Source organism: Falco cherrug, chromosome 5 (genome assembly GCF_023634085.1).
Source record: "Falco cherrug isolate bFalChe1 chromosome 5, bFalChe1.pri, whole genome shotgun sequence".
In the NCBI taxonomy this organism is placed as follows: Eukaryota; Metazoa; Chordata; class Aves; order Falconiformes; family Falconidae; genus Falco; species Falco cherrug.
This window is the reverse complement of record NC_073701.1, coordinates 80,660,356-80,684,979: the sequence shown is the minus strand read 5'-3', so window position 1 is coordinate 80,684,979 and position 24,624 is coordinate 80,660,356. Positions and strand designations below refer to the sequence as shown.

The 24,624-nt window shown below is 38.5% G+C and overlaps 1 protein-coding gene across 1 annotated transcript in view; it reads right to left on the bottom strand.

Annotated features, from left to right (window-relative positions):
* Positions 1-24,624, bottom strand: part of CFTR (CF transmembrane conductance regulator) — a 91,853-nt gene that overhangs the window by 28,201 nt on the left and 39,028 nt on the right. The window contains exons 12-20 of the mRNA XM_055712242.1: positions 18,018-18,112; positions 15,291-15,377; positions 13,687-14,419; positions 12,438-12,566; positions 9,473-9,510; positions 8,019-8,272; positions 6,891-6,970; positions 1,917-2,067; positions 581-808 (exon numbers count right to left, since the gene is read on the bottom strand). Of these exons, the coding sequence (XP_055568217.1) occupies positions 581-808; positions 1,917-2,067; positions 6,891-6,970; positions 8,019-8,272; positions 9,473-9,510; positions 12,438-12,566; positions 13,687-14,419; positions 15,291-15,377; positions 18,018-18,112 (1,795 nt within the window). The remainder of the gene's footprint in view (positions 1-580; positions 809-1,916; positions 2,068-6,890; positions 6,971-8,018; positions 8,273-9,472; positions 9,511-12,437; positions 12,567-13,686; positions 14,420-15,290; positions 15,378-18,017; positions 18,113-24,624) is intronic.

Here is a 24,624-nt window from a genome sequence, read left to right as displayed (position 1 = left end):
GTTATGTACTGGGTTTACTAGGCGTGGTGAGCCATTTTTAAGGGGATTCTGAATGGAACCTGCAAAACTTCACATTGGAAAATGAGTCAATGGGCTGGTAATTAAAGAACTGGATGAGTATTTCTGCTGTTGGTGTGGCTTTAAAATATCATTAAAACTTTGCATGTCTCAGCCATTTACAAATGAGAGGAACATTAACTTCTATTTACTAAAAAACTTTGAGCTGTACACATGATAATCAACATCCACGGTTTTCACTACACTGATATGGTTACATTAATGGGGTTTAAAACACGTGAGATAATTTTACAGCAATTACAGTCAAGAAAAGGAAAGTTCTGTCCCTTCAGATATTTTCAGATTAATCCCTTTAATGGGTCCTCTACAACATCAGATTGCAGATAATAATGGTGTAAATTCTATTTTAATTAAATTGTTTACTATTATGACATACTTAAATCAGTGACTCCGATGTATGCTAAATTTTGCAACAGTCTATTGCCCTTAGAAGTTTCTAAAGCTGAGCTGTTAAACAAAAGCAGAAGCCTGCCATTTCAGTACTCCAGTAAAGTTACCATACCTGTAGTTATGATAGAGATGAATGCCACAGCAACAAAAAAAACAACAAAAATAATTTCTATCCTCATCTGGAACCAGCGCAGCGTCGACAGGTAGAGGAACCAGTTTGCTGTGTGTAGGTTCAAGGCTTTGTGAAATAAGGTCTCAAAATATGGCTGGCGCCCAAAAGCTCTCAGTGTCCACAGCCCTTTTAAGCTTGTAACAAGATGGGTGAATATTGGACTCCGAGCTGTGAAGTGTTTAAATTAGAAACATCATAAACACTCAAGTAAATATCTTTGATATAATGCTAATACACAGCCCTATGCTCTAACTCACAGCAGTATAACTGTTGTCAGTCTTTAATCTATCTGTGTTGTTGGAGTACATGACTGAAGCAATCCTAGCACAGGATATACAACAGCAGCCTTTGCACAAATGGGTTGAAATTCCATTCAGCGTATTGCCAGGAATGGTTCACATTAATTCTTCATAGTTAGCATACTACTTGGGAAGCTCCTGGCCTGCTGTAAGATGTCACAAGAGAAAGGTGGCTCCTCCACGGCCAAAATGAATTCCTGCAATTCTGATAACTCCATCAGGTGGAAGTTTTTTTTTTAGCACAGCCAGAGTACTTTAATGCTCTGGATTCAACTGTACTGACATGGTAATTTTAAGCAGATCTCGCGTTACATAAAAAGTGGTAAGCCAATGCTGGATCCCCGTGAACATCAAAGAAATTTAGGTTTCTATCTGAGGAACTTCAGAATTACATTTAAGTAAAATGGAAGATGGTCACTCATGTTTAAGATTCAGGACTGATTTGCTGAGGATCTGCCAGTTTGTTATAAAGCCAGTCCACAGTGCCTGATCTGCAAACTCACACTTCAGAATGAGGTTTTCCATTTTACTGGGAACACATTAGTCTTTTAATGAGGGGAGAGGAAGGCCATTTCATCAAATCAGGTATTCAGAAAAAAAGAATTCTTTGCAATCAAGATATATCCATTCTAAATTTTTCTTATAAAGAAACAAACTCATAGGGCACATACCAAATGTAACCACAAGTTTTCAAGTTATATTTACTCTCAAGAAAACTGTGTGCCAGGACTTCATTTGTTTTCAGCTGCAGTGGTGATAAGGCCCAGCTTTAAAAAGATCTTCTCCATTGCTCTTTGGCAGCAGAGCACTCAGTATTGGCTGGATCAGTAACAGCACTGGCTTTAAGGAAATACGTGTTCTGCTCCCAGAGGCAATGGCATCTTGCAGGAGAAAAGGCAAAGAAGAGGTGAAAAGGTGAATCACTTCTCAATTGATTTGTTGTGGATTTAGAAGTCTACCAATTTTGCTGCTCCTACCTTCAGATTCCAGTTGTTTCAGCTGCTGAGAAGTGTGGAGGAAGTATGCCCTTAACACAATAAAGGCTGCTATCACAGGCACTGATGCCAGGAAGATGTAGGGTTGTAATATTGAGACTACTGTTATAGCGCCAATCACAATCAGTATTAACTGTAGAATGAAAGAAAAATACTATTGATATAGTAAACTTGTCATTTTATGGACTAGAGATTGGTGATGAATCTTTTTCCCATGGCAACTATGTATTGTTTCAACAAACAAAGTGCTAAACTAAGTAAGATTTGCAGCTGAGAACAAACCTCCATGAAAAGATCATGAATAACTGAGACCAGATCCGTAACCTGTTGGAATAAGCTGCCATCTTTTCTAACAGGTGGAAGAAGTGTTTTCTGTAGTACAACCAGTATTGCAGGTTTCTAAATTATGAAGCCACACCAAAAAAAAAAAAATGGCAGCCAGGTACTCACTCTCCAGTTAAAATTGTAAGAACAGCACTTGCAATATCTGCAGGCACCTCCCAGACTTACCAGTGCTGTCCCTGTCTTGCCTGGACTCAGTATGCCAGACCGTCAGGAGCTGAGTGACAGTCTCCTGCAGGTTCTGGGCCAAGCAGTTTTTCTGAGGGTCAGAAAAAGTGGGAAGCCACACATCATCACTTGCTCAAGGGACTGTAACCCATGTATGAAACTAGCACTACTACTTGTCCTGATCTGGACACAGGAAATAAGTCATAAGAGGACTTGTGGTATGAAAAGTTAGCAGTTTCAGGGGGGGAAAAAAAAAAAAAGTATTTTAAGGTGAAAGATAACTCAAAAAGAACAAAATCATTTCAGACCTAATCTATTTAACCCACCAGAGGCTACTACCATTCTCATAAAGACCTCATCCTCAGTAGTTCCAGACAGATTTAGCTAAATCAGGCCTTGATTTTGACTCTAGAAGCACCTTGAGCACTAGGCTGTTTTTATCTCATACCTAAATCTAATGAAAATCAAGTATATCAAGGGACACAGAATAGCAAAGTTCTGCTTTGTGTCAGGGTGTCTGTGTTATTTCATAAACTCCAAACACATAATAAGTGTTAAGTCAAACAGATGATGACAGCTTCTCTAAAAAGGCAGCGGCAAAACTGAACACACAAGCCAGCTACATCGGCATATGGTGGAGGAATGGCAGCAGAGGGCTTATGTAGCCCGGTTAAGAGCCACAGTACTGCACTGCAGTGACCCCAGGTGCTGAGCTTTCAAGCCTGGCACAGAGGCCAGATGGGGACACACATTCCAGCGCTTCCCTCTGCGTCTGTCCCCAAGCTTCCAGTGGAAAATGCAGCTGGTGGCAGAGACAGCAATTCAGCAAGGTTTCAGGGTGGCAACGACTGCAGAAGTCAATCTGGTTAACCAATAACTGTTTATAATTCAGGGAAACCCAGTCATGACCATAAGTATAAAAGTCCAGTGAGTTCCCTATGACCCATTGAGTGTGACTATATTAAACCTTGGGGACAAGCAATACATGCTAGCAGCGTCTCACATGAAGGACCTCCAAGAAATGATGACCCCGCTGTAAGCACTGGTAGTAACCGAGATGGATGTTAAAACCAGCGGTAATGCTACTGCAAACATTATCTGGCTACAGTTCATACCGAAGATGTATGGAAGCAAGGTTGGATGGCTGTCAGAGAAAACATCACAGATGCTGTCTCATTATTGATGTAAAGGTTGATACACTTCTTCTTTTATGGGGAACTGGGTATATCCCAGTGACTGGAGAGTAACCCTGGCCTCTTTTATCCTGAAGCCTTATTCATCCTGGATGAAAAGCCCTGTTCCCTAAAAGGGAAGGCCCCCTGATACGTCTAATGTTCATAAAAGCCCTAAGAAAAAAACCTATGCCATGACATCCACAGCTGCAACAGAGGAGGAGGCAGTGTCCTTAAGGAGTTAGCCAGAGATAACAATTAGCTCATTCTCATAGAAAAGAGGCAACCAACTAGCTCTAAAATTTTGTGTCAAATTCTTGGGAAAAGCTGTGAAGTCAGAAGGATGAACTTACATGAACATACACTGAAGGCCAGCAGAGACCAAGTCTCCATCTCCACCAGACTCAGGTTTAGGCACCCCGGTATGTTTAGAAGCTAACCTTTCCTGTAGATCTCTGCACTTGGGAAAGAATAACCACATGCACCAGTACAGGCTGGAGGCTGACTGACTGGAAAGCAGCTTTGCAGAGAAGGCCTTGGGGGTCCTGGCGGACCACGAGGCAGCAACATCCTCCTGCAGCAAGGGAGGCCAAGAGCAGCAGCACTGTCAGAATCAGTGAAGGTGATCCTTCCCCTCTTTTCAGCACCACCAAGACTGTATCTGGAGTGGGCTCTCCAGTACAAGAGAAATACAGACATAGTGGAGTGAGTCTAGTGAAAGGTCTTGCACGTGATAAAGGGACTGGACCGTCTCACATACAAGGACACGCTGATAGAGCTGGGATTGTCTAGCCTTAAGAGAAGGCTCAGAGGAATCTTATAACTTTGTATAAGTATCTCATAGTATTTATTCTATTTATATAAATTATAAATTTGTGTATTATGCAAATAATAATAAAATTTATATTCTCTTTATATAAATACCACCAGGTATTTGGTGTGGAGCAAATAAGCCTGAGCCAGATTCTTCTCAACTGCACCCAGTGGGAAGATAAGAGGCAACAAGCACAAGCTGAAGTGCACAAAATGCGATTTAAACATAAGAAAAAGTGTTTTTATTGTAGGAATGGTCAAACACTGGAACAGGTTACTAAGAGAACATGTAGTCTCCACCCTTGGAGATGGCCAAAATCCAACATGGCCCTCAGCAACCTGCTCTAGATAAACCTGCTTTGAGCAGAGGGGATGGAGAAGAGGTCCCAGGCCCTAGGCCCAGAGGTCCCTTCCGCATTCTGTAACTGCAATAATCAGCACAGAAGGAGAAAGTCATATGAATAACTTTCCTGTGTCTTTCAGAGGAATCCGACTTTGTTCATTAGCAGAGTCCGTGGAAGTCCAAAGCTGCCAAACAAGCCTGAATCTATAGAGGATAAGAAGGAAATCTTTATGAATGGATGGCTAATAAAAAGCATTCAAGACAGTGAGTAGGTTCAGTGATCTTCACCAGAAGAACCTGGGAAGATAGGGCAGCTTATCATGAATAAGGTTCAGGAGTCTCTGCAGTTGAGGCTGAGAAGACAGAGGTGAACCTACAAGACACTGGAGTGTAGGTTAGCCTCTGAAAGGCATCAGAACAGAGAAGCCAAATCTAGGGATTTTTCATATCTTTGAAAACATGAAAAACTAGTAAGTTTCTTGTAAAGAGTTTGAAATGTAGAGACAGACTAACTAAAGTAATTTTGGAATAACATCCCCATGGCAGATCCAAAATATAAGAAACAAAATGGCCACACCAGAAAAGACAGTAGTGAATTCTCACCACACCAAAGATGGCATTAATGATTCAGAGAAGGTCTCTATGTCCGTGCTTACTCAATCAGCAAATCTTCACGACACAACAGAACATGAAGTAGAGCTGTAATGTCCTTGAACCTCTTCATGTGGAGCTGCCCTAGACTCTCTAAAATCAGGAGCCAAAGTTAACATTTACTAACAAACACATAGGGAAAACTTTTTTTTTTTTTTTTAATCAGGCTTTCATGTTGGTAGGGACTGTAAAACAGAGCAAACTCACAGATGGAGACAGGCAATCTGTGCAGCAGAGTGTTTGCTGATTAAGGATGATTAAGGCAGGCCTGCATACCTCCTAAATAAAGGCAGAGAAGAACAGAGGGGCCAGGGAAGATTTGCTTTTATTTTTTAAATATTCTGGGAACTAACTCTATCTGCAGCAAAGCTGGCATTGCAGTATTACTTGTGGGACACCAATGATGGGTGCTGGGATCCACACAGATGAAGTCTCAGAATAGGCAGGATGGGGAGCAAGCAAAGGCATCCTCCTTGAGAAAAACAGGAACTGCCTTTATCACTGTATTTCTTCAATGTTCTCTTCAGCGTGGATGAATTGGAAGGTCATTTAGAACTGAAGATGCATGGAGTTCCCCAGGAGGTATGCTGGAAACAAGCCTTTCCATCCAGAAAATATCCTTCAGCTCCTAGGGATATAAAGTCCCCCCAAGGAATAGTCATCTGAAGTTCTCCATGACAAATAGTTATCCAGTGCCTGACAGACTCAGCTTAAATCCCAGAGACTCAGGAGAAGCCGCAAAGATGCAAAGGATAAAAGATAAAATTAGGCAGTCAAATTTGTGAATAAGAAAAAAAAACTATAAAAAAAAAAGGGAGGGGGAAGAAAACAAAAAAAAGAAAAAAAGGGTTAAAAAAAAGAAAAATAAAAAGCAGAACTGCCTAACTGAGATGTGAAAATGCAGCATCATAGGTCAAACTGCCCAATAAAGCAAGCCTGGAAGAGTTTCCATAGAAGATAAAAGAATAAAACCCCCAAGAATATATTCAACAAAAGAGAACTAGTAAATTAAGGGTTATGTTAGTAAACTGGGAAGAGCCTAAAGAGGTAAAGCCATGAAAATGACTGAATGCAATCAAAGGAGAGTATGAAAAAACATTAATCTTGAGACAAGATAACTCACAGAAACTAAGAAATGCCCTTTATACCTTTGAAGTTGAATATGGGCAGCAGCAGGGATACTTGTACTGTAGGGGTCTGTGGGGCAAAAATGTTTCTGAACCCGAGTACTAAAAGAGGTTTGCACAAACAGTGGAGGTACATATAGGCAAGTACTCAAAAAAGAAGCAATGAAGTTGACATACAAGATCAGTAGCTATGTAAATAGATATACAGACTGCAAAAAGGAAAAGGGATTTAATTCCAGTTGTTATTTCTTCTTAATAATATGATTTCTTTTGCATGATGTATGCCTGAAACTTCAGAGTGCTATAAGACAGGAAAATTTAGAACTTTTATTCTACAAACCTGAATGAAGTCAAATACTGTAAGTGGAAGTAAGTCATCCAGTACTGCCGTATCTTTTGAGAATCTGTTAAGCATACCACCTATGAATTAAGGAAAAAAAAAAAAAAAAGATAAAAGGTCAAACATTTTAACACCAAAACAAATTCTACATTTAGTCCTTTTAATAAAAAGTATGACTTTTTCTGAATAAAAAATATTAAGGCCAAGTAGAAGATTTTTTTCTAGTACAAGCATTCCACTACAGTTCAGTGGAGCTACAGCTTCCTTCCTCGTGGAGGAATATAGCTCCACAACTTCTGTTTCAGCTCTTGGAATCTCAGAAAAAAAAACCCCAGGAAATAATAAAAAACCCAAAGAAACATAATTAAACAAGACAGGAACAGAGGCACAAAGCATAAAGTAACTCTTAAGCAGCAGGCTTTGCTGATATACAGATAATCTGCACATCAGCATTTGTATGAGTTTGTACACCAGTTTCTTACCTTCTGAGCAGAATTACTGTATTAATCACTAGGTAAGAACAGAATTAAATTCTAATGGGAAAATGAGGGAGAAACCCTACATTGTATTGTCATTTACCAGTGCCTCCTGTAATCTAGGGTATTGGAAGTGAGTTTCGTGAACAGCAGGAGATGGAACTTGTTGCACCAGTTATGTAAGGAACTCTACACGGACTCCAGAGCCAAATTTGAATACACATACCATTATTCACACTAACTGATGTTTTATGCCATTTTAGTGGGACTGCTCATGAAATAAAGTACTACTTATCACCCACACCTGACTCCCTGGCACTTACCACACAGCTTACTATATCATTTCCATTGCAGTTTTAGAGTCTATTCATTAGAAGTTATTCTAGTTCTATTACCTTGAACAGTTAACCGTTAATTTTCTCCAACTTACAAGGTGTTATTTTTAGAATCAGAATTGACAACTGAAATATGTCCCATTGAAAGTGCAGTCAAGGTTAATTGAAAGATTCACAAATGACTTTGTGTGCCAAACCTTTAACATTCGGCTTGATTGAAAATGTAAATGGAAGGCAACAGTATCCTTTAACAGAATGAAAATTGTTTAATTGAAATGAAACCCATACGTGAGTCAATCAGTTCCCATCTCAGTTACCTGCTTTCCAGGAGTTGAATGTTGACATAGGTGCATGAAGAACTGCATGCACCATCTTTTGATGAAGAGTTTTAGACACTGTTATAAGCGTATGCACAAGGGGCAAACCCCTGAAGATTCCCATAGCAAGCAGGGTATCTGCCACTCCCACGTAGATATAAATGATGTAGTAGCTGCTAGTGTCAGTGACAATCACAGGAGGTTTATCAGAAGTACTGTTTGCTGATTGTGTTGCATTTGCTTTCAAAGCTGTCCTGTGTGATGGAAATCCAAAACAAATGTATTACTGGAAATGGCTTTTTTTTCTCTACTAAACAACTAGTACTGCAATGTTCATTTGTTTTCAATCTATGTTAATAATTATATGTATTTCCAGTCACTCTAAAAATATTTTCTTGTTTGTATGAAATATAAATTTTGAACTACCCTATGTTCTACTAAGGCAAAGTTACTCTGTGTGTGTGTGTGTTCAGGGTTCAAGGCTTATTCATCTCCTCAGACACCTTCGGTGATTCAGGCACCTACCAGCATTTGTAGTGGTTTCTGAAATTACTGTAGTTGTGCAATGAAGGCGTTTTACCAAGATGGAAATTAAGTTATTGGTATATAATTACAATGCCTCCAACAGTTTTCTCCAAACTACTATGAAAATGTACCGCTTTGGTAGTGTCTTGCAAACCTACTGCCTGTTTAATCACTGACAAAACCAGCCTAATCAAGGAAAATGCAACCACTTCTTTTAACCAGCAAAAAATAGTTTAAGCGTTGAAAAAAAGTGAATTATTACAGAAGTAAAATGCTTTAGGTGTACTATAAAAATCAAAGGCTTTAGTGACCTACTGCAAGGGGACATCAACAGAAATCCCTCCTGCTTCAGATCAGAACCTAAGTCACCGTATGCTTTCTGTACTCAAACATACAGACTTAGCACTGCTGGACAAAACCAAGGATCAAAAGCATTAACCCAGGACAAGCCACACCGCTGCTCAGTATGTTTTAATCTTCATCTGTCTGACCCTGTAACTTCTGGAAATATTTTATAGGTGAACAGAGAAAAAAAAAATTAATGTACAAATGGAGTCTTAAAGAAACTGCTCCCTTAAAATGTTCCTAAGCAAATGTCTTACCTGGCACTTCTGAAAGACAGCAGTGAACCAGTGTATTCAGAGTTATCAAGTCCACACATCTCTGGAGTGAGCTGACCCAGGAAATGTCTTGCGTGTGTTATGTGCTCAGTAACAAGGCACAAAGCATTCGATTGTAAACACTTAAAGAAGTACCAGCTTAAGATACCACCCACCTGAGGTATTTAGATCATTCCATCTACGAACCATTTTATTTAATATAAACGAGTGCCTACCCATTTGAAACTGTGGCACATTTTATTAATTATTTATAGCACAAATCAATATAAAGAGAGCCCAATTTCTCAATAAATGATCACCACTACTTACTTTTTAAGAAACCATAACCCAGCAAGAGAAGCAGCTACCTGTGTCCAAAGAAAACAGAGTCAATTTTTTTTGTCTTGTCACATTATGAACTTTTTCTTACTTACCTTCTTTCACTGACTTTGTGTTTTTAGAGAGAGCATTATAAATGGATGGAAGCCAAACCTTCCTGAAGCAAAAACCTTGTCATAGCTGCTCCTCTTTCCACAGAAACCATTTAGTGCATCCCACCAGGAAAGCTACATTTAGACTTGTATTACAATCACGCTCTCAAGTGCCTAAATATTCTTTTATTGTTTTTTACCGTGCTATTAACAAAGGCTTGCTAATGCATTCCTAATTACAAAGAACAGTCACTGTATGCTTTAACATATTTTAAGTTTTGAAGATTAATACTTCTTGATGGCCCTAAAAGAGTAAATCTCTTGATATCTTAAAAGGTAGCTATTCAAATATGAATGTCAAACCTTTCACATTGTTATATTTGCATTGTTGTTCTTACTAGCTGATATCTACATTTGATATATCTATTTGCCTGATATTGCTTGGCTGCTAGTTTTACTAAATTCTCCACATAATTTACTTTTATAATTTTAAAATGTGGAATTAAACCCTTTTTATTGTGAGATGCTTCACTGCTCAGTGGCAGCTTACTCTCTAACACATTATCTTGTCTGTCCAGTGAGACACTGGAGAACTTCATGTAGTCCACCACATTTCAGTCTGCTCTATTTCTGCCTATGACCTTTCTTCTAAGGGTTGGAAAATAGTTTCTACAGTGCTCTTCCCATATATTTTTATGGCACTGGTACAGGAATGTATTGCAATAATACATTTTTGTTAATATTTGTTAATAATTGGATAATTAAACCACTAACTTTTGCAGGTCTTAGAGTAAATAGCTCAAGATCGATCATGGTGACCTGAATGTAAGCCTTTGTAAGGATCGGGTTTCTTTCACACTAATACTTTTACATCTCCCAACAGAATTCTGTTCTCATCTTGACTCCTCACAACAGAGAAATTTTTAAGCTGTGAAGATGAGGGTAAACAATATTGTGAGAGAATAACATCACAAAGCTTTTCTATGTGTTTCCATTCATAACTGCTCTTCTTGCAGTTCAGCAACCCTAGTCCCTGGATATTACATCTAGGAAACACAGTTTTCAGCCACTTCAGCAAGCCACAGACACACACACTCTCTCTCTCTCTCATAAATCTACGAAAAACGTAAAACTAATGCCCTATTTATGGTGATCCATGTGGACTCACCTTGGAACCTACAATACTAAACAATCCATTCAACATCTAAAATAGTAGCTCTAGCAAGAGTTCCACGGAGCTCTGAAGGGTATCAAAATTCCACTTTCAATTTACTTGTCACTGCTGTTTCAGTTCAGCACTTGGATGTTCAGCACTAGCCTCTCTTCATTGTCTAAGGTTAGAAGGGTACAACCTGTCAGCACAGGCAACATAACCACTTAGCATGGGATTTCATCTCATGTACAGAGGTTTGTTAAAGGTTAGATGGTCTGTGCTATGACTGAATGTCTTCCAGCCCATTCATTTATCAATAGGCTTTTACTTCAGCAATAGTCACACTGGAAAGTTTAATTTAGACGGATACATTTTTTGTCATAAGATTTGTACTTCAATGAGAAGATGAGGTTTTTGAATTATTTTAAAAGGTTTTAGCCTAATTTCAAAGCAAAAATTTGTAATCAAGATCAGAAAATTACACTGAATATATGGGGATAAATCTGAGACACCTCAAAGTTAAAATTTCCTTTTCCCTTAGAACTCACATTCAGTTTTGCTGTTGTAGGTTTCCACAGCCATTTTCCAATAACATGAAAAGAAAACTTACATGGTAAGAACAACTACTCATCTAAATATTGTCCTGCTTCTGGAGGTGGTTTAAAAATTTGGAATCTCAAACTAGATCTAAGCTCCAGGCTTTAGTCCTGGTCTAAGCTCCAGCCTTTATTCCTGGTCCGAAAGAACTAATTTAAATCACCCGCAACATAACATTAATGTAAATTCAGGATACCATCAATCAAATCCTTCTCCAGGTTTGATGGTGTTTGAATGCCACCACAGAACCGCTAAAAACCTTTCACTGACACAATCAGCCTGAAACTAGTCCTATATTCCTAATGGATTCTTCTCTTCTTTAAGTTTATGTTGAAAAATGCGAAAAATTGGTACCATATTTTATAAGTTGGCATATGAATACAGTCTCATTAATCTCCCAGTCTTCTCTCCAAAATGTGTTCCAGCCCTCAGAAAAACACTTGATTTAAGATACTAATTGTAAAAGAGGACACTATGAGATTTTGTATATATGCTAAAAGTCTTCCCTAAGTTAAGGGACAAAACAAAAAGCAGGCAATTTCTGTTACAAGAAATTCAGCACTTTTCCGACAGTTTTCCACTATACTTGGAAAAAGTCTTCTCTACACACTGCAGGAACACCCCATCCATCTTTAAATGCCATCACAGGCGTTCAGCTCTTTGCCTTACAACTCTTCCTTCACTAGGAGCAAAGCTACTAAAAAATTTTTGAATTAATGTTTGTGGCTTATAAAAAAAAATAAATCTAGTAATTATTGTTGTTAACCCCTCAAGACTCTGCAAAGATATCTTTCCATGGAAGATTCTTCACCTGTGAAGAAGAGACCAGGACAGGCAACTTTTCTTATTTATGGTACCACACAGCAGAAAATAATCAAGATAATATGAGAAGGTGGGTCTGCTGCTGCCGTGCACTAATGACCATCTTTGGTGTGAAATGCTCCTCTAAACAGTAGAAAAGTCACTGCAATATCATTTAACAGCAGTTGCCAATAAACAGTACATATATGATCTAGTGTCTTGATGCTTTATCCATTTATCCCTTTACCACAAAGAACATGGTTTGAACAAACATCATTTGTAGTAACACGCCATCAAGCACAGATTTTCTCACCTCAACTAAGAAGACAGTCACACACAAAATTAGAACAAAAATCAAGTTTTTGTGGATGGTAACGTATCTGAAATAGGTATTCCATGTGGTAACAGTACCCATGCTTTCAGCATCGTCCGTGAAGCATTCCTGTCAAAGAATTGATAAGACTGATAAGAATGACAATAGTATCTTTATACGAGAATTTCTGACACATGAATGCTGTCATTCGTTCTGTTAACTCCAAATAATTGAACTGCAGCATTCAAATTGGCTGATAATGGCTGGAGAGGAAGATACTGACTGGTGGAGTCATCTTTGATACAACAACACAGTTTAGAGATTATTTGAAATTTTCAGACAACACTGAAAGAAAGAGCCAAAGTTTGTCCAGCACTACCAGAAGCCCAGAAGAAATGGTGAATCGATAACTATTTTCTTTCAATGCAGATTATTACTGTGCTTTCAGAGTAAATTTGTAAATACTCTGAGGGGTTTATTTTTTGCTGGGATCAATAAAGCAAAGAAAAAATGGGCAGTGCTTCAGCAAATTATGACTAAATATTTTTGTAGACTTTTTTCCATCTAGGAAACTATTTCAGCAAATTTTCCTGTCCTGTGAAAATCAGCTGTCAGTTTGAAAATGAAAGTATTTCATTATGACCAGTTGATAGTTATGAGAAAAAGGGAATTTTGGTCCAGTTCTTGGTACAAAAATCAACCTTAATTGCATGATTTCCAGCGCATCCATAAAAACAGAGTAAAATCCTGCTTACTACTCTGTTCATTATCTGTATCAGAATATAAGAGCTAAGTGATCTGACAAATTTGTCAAATTGTATTACATTTATTTTAAAAATTGTGCTAGTACTTCAAAGGTATTTTATTTTTCCAAGAACCTTAACATTTCAAATGTCAATTTTTCAGAAAAGTTTTAAAACAATGTTTTTCTATGTTCTGTTTTCAAATTTCATTTTAGCATATGTAATCTTAAAGGTAGATTAAAGTGCAGGAGATTAAAATTTTTTATTGAAATCCTTTACAGATAGCATTCAAAAACTATAAAAAAATCAAGGAAAATAATTTTTTGAGGATTTCAATTATTTCGAGATATTTGAGTTAAAAAAAATATGACAGATATTCCAAAAAGATACTCCACAGAGGAATACTGCATTATGAATGACATAGTCAAGTAGAAAAATATCTAAGGAGTATACTGCACTAAACTATCACCATATCAAAACCAAGATGAATGTAAATCAACACACACCTTCAAATCCTCTTCATTGATTTCATCAGTTATGTCCAAGACACTGTCTCGAGACAAGCGTCTAGTGTAGATATCTATCTCAGAAGTCAGGTTTGTCTGAGGCACCATAGACATTTTCCGAAATGTTGTACTTCCCTTTTTAGAAAAGTTTGGTCCATAGTTCGCAGAGGTGCCTGTCATCAGATTTAACACGGATTGCCTCCTCCGACCTTGCAGCATATGGTCAGTGTTCAGCATGTTACTCCGAAGCAGACCTACATCTCCCTGTTCCAAGTCAGGTACCAGTGAGAGCCTCCTTTCTGGTGGGTCATTGTAGCCATCTTCTATCCCACTGACCTGCATCCCGTTCTTCTGCACTACTGAGAACTTCCTACTTGCATTAAGAGGATTAATAATTATGGAGTTCTTCCTTTTGTCATTAAAATCTGATGTTTGTTTAAAAGATTGCTTTTTTATTTCATTTCGTGATCCCATGCCTTCTCCTTCAATGGAAAATCGTCGGAGAGTCTCAGTTAGAATTGAATTTCTTCTCTCTGCACTGAACTGATCAAAAGAATCAAATCCCATCAGCTCTGAGCTGAAGTCTGGCCGTTGGCCCTGAAGTTCAGAAAATGTTCCATAGAAATAGCAGCTCCCCTCGTGTAAAATTAATATTTTGTCAGCAATCTTTAAATGTTCCAGTTTTGAAGTAACCAAGATCCTAGTTTTATTTGCCATCAACTTGCACACACAGCTGTAAAAGATGGAAGTGTTAAAAATTAGATATTTTTTTTCATGATGAAATGTTCTTCTCTCTTTCACTTTCAATTTATTTGCTTTTACCTGCCCCACTCCCAGAATGAGCAGTCTTAGATGCTCCTCAGACTACAAAAGAAGTGGTAAGACTGAGATGTGTACAGAGCGATAATCACAGGAACCAAAAAAAGGGGGAAAATTTAATCATTTTCAGGTCAATCCAAAAAGCGCTGTTCAACATGAAAATGAAGTATTTCTTTTCATCTTAGGGCTACTTAGACCTTTTGCTACCAAACTTAAAAGTATTAGCTCAATTTCAAAACTTCCAGCTTTTGGCGGCGCGGATGGCAACATGTGCCCTTACTGTTTTGAGCTACAGCACCGGGACAAGCCAAAAGTCTCTGGCCAATGTGTTGCCAAGTCTCTCGGTTAGTAGGCACTTTCAGGAAACCAGTCTTCCAGTAGATCACAAAAACAAGACAAAATATAGCTCTTTGTAAAAATTTATACTTACAATAGCAGGTAAGTTTGTTGTTGTTTTTTTTTTAAATGAAAACCTTTCTGGTACACAGACATACCAGATATAAAGCCACGCACTCTGGGAGTAATAGATTATAGCAAGCTCAATATGTTGAGATGGAAGAGTGAGCAGTAATGCTCACACCTTGCCCAGGCTTGTTCCCAGCACAGTACGCTGCCCGCTGCTAACACAAAATACTCAGTCACAAGAATCCCTAAAAATAAACATCCCCAAAGGTGTAATTCTGATCACTTCAGTATTTTTGTACTGGTATTAAATTCCTGTTCTTGGTTTTACTTTGTGCTGCTTTGTGGGATTCTTAAATACAGTCTATCAAAACATACAGTACCTTTCAAATATCTCTTTTTCTGTAAAAATGTCTAAATGTCCAAAAGGAGAATCCAAGAGATACAAATCAGCATCTTTGTACACTGCTCTGAACAGAGAAAATGGAAATGACATTAAATTTCACAAGCCTTATAAAATTTCATAAATATAATTTTAAAAGAATGCCTTTACAGTTTTGTAAAAACTTGTAATTGATAAGACTTTTCTACAACATCAACAAGGAGATGGAGTTCAATGTTAAATGTGCGTACAAGACCCCTTTCAATAAAGCCTTTCCTTGCTGCAGGTCACATTACAAAGTAACTTGGGTTTGCATTGATTTCTGTGCAATCCAAGGAACCTATACAGCGGCCTTTTACATAGGTTACACTAAAAGGTCTGTTTATGGCCTGAATCTAATGGTCCCCATCACTGTACAAGGATCACTTACATGAGAATTTAGTACCTACTGTAACATCTACCGGTGCCTGTGGGAATATTACATATATGAAAATAAGCGTGTAAAAAGACTTAGGTCTCAGCACTTTAGTTTTAAAAGTACTTGGAAATAACTTACAAGCAAGGACAAGTGTATTAGTGAGCCATAATCTTGCAAACATTATCTGAAATCGGGCTGTACAATATTTCAAGTTCAGGACATGAAAAACTGTTTGGAACGTTTGGACCCTAAGCTGTATGTGCCTGGACTTGGCTCACTAAGACCTAAACCTGTCGTTAAGAGGCTTTTTAAAAAAAAAACAGTTTCAACAGAAGTTCAAAAAGACTCCTTGCCTTCCTCTGCGAGTATGAAAATCATGATATAATATGAATCAGGGTACAATTAGTAAAAAAAAAAAATCTGGACAGTGGCATTTTGGTACTTTCTAAAAGTACTCTAAAAGTGAGTTTTGAAATCATTATGTGAAAATATTTAACCACCAAGAGAAAAATCCCTCAATAATAACATGTTATGTTAATAAACCAAGCAACTTTATTGAAAAATCCTCTGTCACAAAGGACCTCACTGACCATACATTACGATGTAGTGGCTGCACAACAACAAAAAGTTCATACTGTTCTTGGCACTTTCTTCAGCAAAGTTTTCGGTTTTCTCCTGAAATAATGGTAGCACTTGAATTATTGCTATAATTTGTATGTTGGATTTAGTAGCTATACATGACTGGCTTTAGGGTACGAGGCCAGTGAGCTAACAAACCCAAGGAATGCGCTCTTTTTTTCCCTTGGTCCTTTCCTTCCCCCAGCTACAGCTACAGGCACTGACAGTGCTCTGTAAGAAAGACAAACCAGGTGATCTCCTGCTTCTCATGATGGCTGGTTGATGGCACTGCCAGCAGGGATTCTCATTTCACGTGACTTTGCACAGAGTACACCAGATACATGTATGCAGCCAGTCCAAAAAAATAACGCCCAGGATATTGCCAGTGCAGATGGGTGCAACCTGGGGCTGTAAATCCTACATTTTCTCCTCCAGCTTTCTCAAAGCTGCATCTGCAACCCACACCTCAACACCTGCACACCTTGCCACATACTGAGCTTAGACTGGAGTCCAAATGAAATGTAAAGCAGATACAGCCACTGCCTTTAGGACATTTAATTGTTTTAAAAATAATATAGCTGACAATAAATATATCAATTGTATGACGCTCCAGTAAATGAGCTGTGACCATCTGAAAAGTGACAGACATGATTATCCACAGAATCTGGGAAATACTTCACGCAAATATTGCATTTTAAATGAAAATTAAGTGGGTTTTGTTGGTTGGGTTTTTTTGCTCTGCAAGCTTTGCCTGATCCTCCCCTCTGCTCTTACCTTACCACATAAACAAGCATCCATATGTCTTTTCCCTCTCCCAAATCTGCTAGAAAGATCCACACTGAAAGCCTCTCTATTTTAATGAACCTATTTTTAGGCTCACACAGACATGCCCATCTTTCTTGGGATGCCAGTGTGGATCACTATAATGTGATTTTACTTCTACCCAGCACTTCCGAGCACGGGAACCAGCAAAATTTTCACTTGGCACAGAAATAAATTAGGCCATTTACACATCAGAGCTGTCATTACTGGATTTCTGATGATAGGTGATTCCGCTGAAACACATAGCTAATTTGTAAGACAAACACCTATGTTATTGTTCTGTAGACCTTCAGAATTACTTACTAACATTGGAAGGTCAAACAGGCAGGGCCAGACCATTATTCATGGGTACTGACTAGCCATTGCTTTCCCCTTTTTCTTTTTACAAGAGAAAAAGACCAAAACTATTAGCAACATTTTTTGAAACATGGCACTTTTTTTTCATTTGTCACCTGCAGACAGGGAGTATGTCATTAATCAATATAAAAACTGCTTTGTAGAAATGTCATAGCAGGGAAAGATCCTGGAATATTTCTTATTTGTATCTTTGTATGGGTTTCTTTGGTACTTAGAAAGCTACACTTAAAGATCAAAACCTCCAAACCACACCACGGAGGGAAAGATTCATCTTCAGGTCAGCCATAGCATGTATCTGACATCAAACTTTTAAAATTCAATAAATAAATATGCAGGTGTATAACAAACAATTGCATACCAAAACTCAGTTTTCTGATAGCAAAATGAAGTTCCTGATACACCTGGAGGATATTTATTTAGTAGGACTTGGTCCACATGTATTTAAATGCTTAGTCATAATACTTCCCTTATACATGAAACAGTACACTAGTTTGGTATACTTGCTGCTCTCACCTTGCTAGTGAGATCCTTGCTCGCTGGCCTCCACTCAGAATGATTCCACCTTCGCCCAGCACTGTGTAGTCTTTGTCTGGGAACTTGGAAATGTCCTGTTAAAAAAAAAATAAGAATCAGACATGTATTTTCCATATCCAAGAAACTCAAGCTACAGACTGGATGGAAGCACATTGTACAACAGTGTACAGACAGGTTAGACAGAGGTTGTAAAAAAAAAAAAACCAAACAAAAGAAGTCCCACAGAGGTTTATTTCTTTCATTTGTTCATGTAATCAGAAATGGTGATAAAAGAAAATATATCATTTATCACAGGTAGCAATCACGAGCTGCAAGACCTCAAGAACAAATATTTGTCTTAATTGTTAGATCTCTATAAAAGCAAGGAATATACCTTTATATGATATCAATCCAAGACATTAACTGTTCCAGCTTTCTGTCAAGTAACAACGATAAATGCACTTGCCACTGAAGTTAGGGAGAGCAAGAAGCAAACTCTGGATCTGAGCTCTTCAAAACCCAGAGAAATTCATACTTCACCCAGGTTCATTAAAAAAGGCTTGCACAAAATTCCTAGCCAGGAATGCCAAGAATGCTCAAGGTTTGCAAAAGGTCTGGGAGCCAAGTTCCACTGCTTGGACTGGAAGTTACAACTTATGACTATATTAAAAATGAATCTTCAGCCAATGATGAAAACAGAAAATACCATTTCACTCTCACGTGAGACAGAGGAGGACATCCTTGTACCCCCCCCACTGGCAGAGGTGGCCAGAAATGTTCTTGAGAGAAGTATTTAGCACCGAAACCGACAATCCATGCAAACCACAATTATTCATTGAAGGGGAGACAGGGAGAACGGCTTCTGTGCCTGAAGGCTGTCTAGTTTTTCTACTTTTACAGTTGCTCTAACAAAAAATACTAATTCTGCTTTCAAGCCTTACCTTGGCCTATGTCCTTAAGCCAGTACAGTGACACCACTATCACTATGGTGATGGTAGTTCCAGGGGCATTTTCCCCGAATCGGGCTGGATGACCTCCCTGTGTCCCAGAATGCCTAGGTTGCCAGCGCGTATGACTCCAGGGCAATTTGCCCCGCATGGAGCTCAAAGCCCCAAGTATCCCTGAAGGCCCGAGTGTCCCAGAAGCTGCCAGCACCTTCGTTCCCTGCTTGGCAGCACAGGACTGCCCCTCTTGCTGCCTGTGCACACCCTCCAGCTCCCAAGGCAGGGATCCTCCACAGCCAAGGAAGCTGACTGAGGCATCTGGTACCAGACAAAATCAGGTCCGGTGCTCTCATGCTTTACAAAGATTTTTCTTTTAGTGGAACTTCTGGGGGAAAAGAAGTGGCACGCAACATTCCTCAGAAAGTGAGCTTCAGGGAGCAGGCTTTAGGCAGCAAGGTAGAGGTAGCTTCCGGAAGTAGCAGCCTGTTTTGGGGTCTCTCTTCCCCCAGGTAGGTGAGGGGCAAGCAGGAACTCAGCTGTCTGCATGCACTCTGGAGCATCCACAGAAATCCTGTGGCTTCTGGGAAAAAAGACTAGAAGACATGTAAAGCACTTCCAGGGCAATACAATACCACCTGGAATTCTAAGTTGAGCTCCTCTCTAGAAGTTCAAATTGCATACAAAGTCAGATATAATCCAATTTTGATCACCCTGCTGTAATTTTGACAGATAATCACTCTCTGTTGGGCAGTCTTTTGGCATTCCAAGTCTCTGAGGTTTTGCAGAATAAAAAAAAAAATAAATAAATAAAAATCCTTCCAGAGAAATGTTTCCTTCTTCCTCCCCTGTAAATTGCTCTGACCTCAGGAACAGATTGAACAATGCTGTTCAGCCCTGGATCAGTGACAGATGAAAGGTCCAGCCACTGAAGGACTAGAAATTGACTGCCTGGTCTGTCAGGAAATGGGAGATTCTCCCAACTTTTTAATTTGATAATAGCATTTGCTTCCTGACTTAGAGGATTCTGACCTTAAAATCAAGATGCTCTTACGTATGGAAAATCTATTGCAGATGATTTTAAAATTCTTCTCATGTTAACTAGTTATTTCCCTCTTGTAACAGGAGAGCCACACAAGCAAAATCTCAGTACTAACATAACAGCTCGGGTATTTGCAGAAAGAGGGATGTGAAAAACAGTGACGGCAACATTTTTAAAGGAAGATTTTCTGAATGTGACAGAATTGTCTTCCTACAGGTCATGAAATATTTAGAGAGAACATGTGAAATTCTGGCATAAAAGCTTTTCTGGCATTTATTTGACATGACCTGCTCAGATCACCTGTGGTTTCACTATGCATGTGGAGTCATGTTATTCATCTGTAACTCTGACATTCACCCAGTATCTTCACCTGAACACTGGGATTTGGTGGCTAATTATCTAGATATCTAAGTGATTTCAACTGTTTCCCATTTCTACCAGTACTGCTGCCTGTAATGGTGCTGGTGCCATTGCTGTTTCCCGATTCTACTTCTTCCAAAAAAGCCCAGGGAAAGAACCGGACACAGCCTGTCTTCTGCAAACTGGGTAAAATCCTAGCCCTAACAAAATTAATTCCAAGGTTCCCGCTGTTTTAAGTGGTGGTGGGATTTCATCAGATACATTTCTTTGCAGGTGTGTCAACATGGAATTTTAATCAGACTTTTAACGAGTTCCCCTTCTGCTCTCTTCTACCCTTCACCTTAGGATAATATATGGCATGGAACATACAAAGAACTTTTCAGGCTGTAATTATAATAATTAAAAAATGTTTAGTAATTTCTTTCAAAGGCGTAAACAGAGTGATGAAGTCCAATAGACACACAATGCTATTTGTTGGAACGTGCATTACCTATTGTAAAAAAGTACTAGGGCTGGTCCAAATACATCCTTGCTGTCATTTTATGCAGGAAGTGAAATCAAGCCAGGGACAAACCTAATGTAATGATGCTGAACAGCACAAAACCCAGCATATTAACGAAGTAGCCAGCAGATTTTCTTTAAGATTTCTAAATGCTTAAATTGGGAAACCTTTTGGTAACTACTCAGAGAAGAAACCTCCCGCAGTTCCCACAGACATTAATTACTTTCATGGGCACTCCTAATATCAGGAGCTAACAAATCTCAAGTTGCACACCTAAGGAGAAGGCAATCCTTTTATCCGTTTGCATTTTTGCAGTGTAAATGTAGTATTCATCTACCTCAGCAGCAAAGGGATGACCTTCATAATACCTTTGGGCTTGATAAGGAAGAATATAGCCAAGACAGTTTAAGTTAACACCTCTTTTCAGAGAGAATAGGAAATACGGTCTCATTATAAAAAAAAAGGAAATCTCAGAACAGACTTCACACTTCAAGTCTTTTCTGTAGAGAATGTTTGTTATCAAAATAATTTCATAAGTCATTAGCAACAATTCAAATAATAAAGCACGACAGAAAAAAAAAGTCTCTAAGCACCATGCCCATTGGCAAATAGTTGCTTTATATATCCAAGGCTATTCAAACTACTGAAGCAGTTCTAACGACAGAATATACATATTTCACTTATGGAGCCCATCTTTCTTCCTTAAATATGCCCTTAATTATTTGGCTTTCAATCTTCCCTCTTCTGTGTTCCCTTCAAAAGATAAAACAGTCGTGAAACTGATGGAACAGAGCAGCGTTCTTGACTGCCTCCATCTAAACTTCACTAATGCTTTCTTCTACTCCTGTTTTTACTATGGTTCCAGTTTCTTTACCATCTCCATCCCCTTCCTTTTCTTCATTGGCATTAACATTTACCATGTTTATTTTCACAGTTTCCAGAAAATCCCCCCATTCACACTGCTGCCTCCTTCTCACCCACCAAAATTCTCCCTTCTCCATTTCCTTCTTTCTCCCTGTGTTTTAGAAAAGCTGCCTCTGAATACACTTTGCAATTCCCTTTCTGCAGTATGGGCTATTTGCAATAAATTACAAGAAAAATACTGAAACCTATGTTGTATAAAATGTGAAATAAAGCTGAACACAAGTTAAGCAGAAGCAGCACCAAGGGTTTCAAGCAGGAGCTGCAATACTGTTCCACCCTGTTTGGTAATTTTGCTCTTTAGTTATAAGAGAAAAATTTACTGTTACCTCCATTCTCACTAACATGATTATTTGTGTACATCCAAGCAATCATATTCAATTCTTCTATACCAACAAGGCAGAAATGGAACTGAAACAAACATTCAGAATTTAATTTAGTGATTACTAAAAATCTTTAGATAATGAATTTGAAATGTCATTTTGCAGAAAGCATAACTTTGAATTTGGCCTGATTTTCAGTAAAGAAATCACCTTGGAAGTAAGACAGATATGAACTAAACTGCAAAATTTGAAGTTTTAAAGTTTTGAAAACAAGTTCTGTGTTTCAGGCTCATACCTACTAGTGAACATTCATGTTATTTTTTAAAAGATGAAGAATTTTCAGTAACTTTTTATATCTTGGCTTGTTGATAACCAACTTGAACATACCTGAGCCCTCATTTTCCCAGGCCAGAAGCTAGAAAACCAGATCTCTTTAAAATATTTCAAACCAGAAATTACTGTTTAAATTTTTATTTTATTTAGGTAACTCTCCTCTCTCTCCCTGTGATTCCTATGCCTATGAAACTGAGGCTTTCGTTAGATTTCAGTTGAACCATTTATGAAGGATACATGATCCAAAAGCATAAGCTTTGTTTTCACAAGAGTTTGTGACCTTGAGCAGACTGTCAGGTTCACCCAAAACTCACATGAATGCTGGCAAAACACACTTTCTCTATGGTGAAACACTCCTATGGTGGAAGAGATTTTTGAAACATGAAGTAGTTGGTATGCCGCATGTGGGTAGGTTAAACACAGGGTGAGGGAATTAAGTACGATTCCAGAAGTGACACAGAAGATAGGACAACATCCAAGGTAATCAGTCCAGAGCCCTGTACCTAAGACAGGCAGTGGGGTGGGAAGAGTTCTCTTGACTGAAACAGGTTTTTAGCTAAATGATATCAACACAGAACATAGCAGAGGGGCTCTGTTAAACATACTGATCACTGATAAACTTCTTGAAGTCAGTGCATTTGGGAGTTATTTTTTTTTCTCTAATCAAGATGCTCCCCTGCTGTAAAGAAACTGTGCTAGCCTGTTTACTTTCAGTTTCCCCAGGGAGCTCACGATGTCAACATCTTCACAGCTGACCTGCCCATGATTTTGGGCCACAAACAAGAATTTCAGTGAATCTCAGTTAAAGGAGTTGGCTCACACTAGCACAAGGTGGAAAAAAGTATAAAGGTAGCCAACTTCTGGGCTGTAATGCAATGCAATGGTTGTAGTGGGAAATGCAATGGCTGTAGTGGGAAATTTTATATATTATGTGGACTTGCTGCCTGAAAGAGGCACTTATACTATTTTAGCTGTTTACATTAGGATGAGACGAACTTCACCTTGACATGCCTGTTGCTCTCTCCAGCTATGAAGACAGGCTAAGTAACTTGCTTTCACATAGTTTACACTGTAGACATGAATCTGATTAGGTAACCCAGCCACTTTTTAATATCCTCTCTGTTCCAGACTTGAACCCTTATTGTTCCTCTCTTCCACATGCTTTGTAATCTGGCAATATCCCTTGTGAAAACCAGGCACAAAATTAGGGCACAAAATATTTCACTCACCAACAAAATAACCTCTCAACTCCTACTGATTTAGTTATCTGCCAAAAAAAACCCACCCCAAACCAATGAACAAAAACAAACAAAAAGGAAAACAAAACCCAAATCACCACAGAAAAAAAAGAAGCTGGAGCAGTACAGTGGGATGCAAGGATATGTTTCTGTTTCAGGGAATCCCTGACGTTGAAGTGAACTCATCACCCAGGGATGGATGCCATTCTTTGCAAGGAGACATCAAACACGCAGGAACACAAACCAGGGTTTGGCATATTCACTGTCTCTTTCTTTAGTTATCCTTTCTATAATTTAAATTCTTAGATGAAAATTAATCTCCTGCACTCCCTGTAAAACCAGCTCAAAAAACACACAGGATCTGGCCACAGATTTATTTAGTACTATTACATGGTTCGATTTCGCATGGAAAGACTTGCTCTATTTGCATGCCTTGTTAAACATTACATTCGTGAGCAGCTGGTGGCTCTCAAATCAGAACATGTGTTTACTTTAAGAGTGGTAATCTCTTAAAGGTAGTTTGCCATTATGTGTTTATGGCCTCTTAGGTAACTATTGAAGGATCAAATGAACTAACTAGGTGGAAAAATATCTTACATTGCAAAAAAGGTAAAAATGGAAGTTATGGAAGTATAGTTTACAAAACTTATGAATTACTGCACCCCTTCAGATGGGATACAATGCTTGTTTATTTTTTTACAAGAATAACTATCATGGGCCCACTTCTGCTGTCTTTACTGGAGGAATGCATTCTCTTAGGATGATTTTGTTCGATGTTAATAACATTCAGAAACGAGGGTTCCTGTTTCACCTGTCCAAAAGTTTTACTTTAACTTAGCAAGTGCTAAAAACAAACAAGAATCCCACACCCTGTGTATAGTAGGCTATTAATACTGACTTTTCAACCTAAAAATCTGAAAATCAAGCCACATTTCTTCCCCATTTTC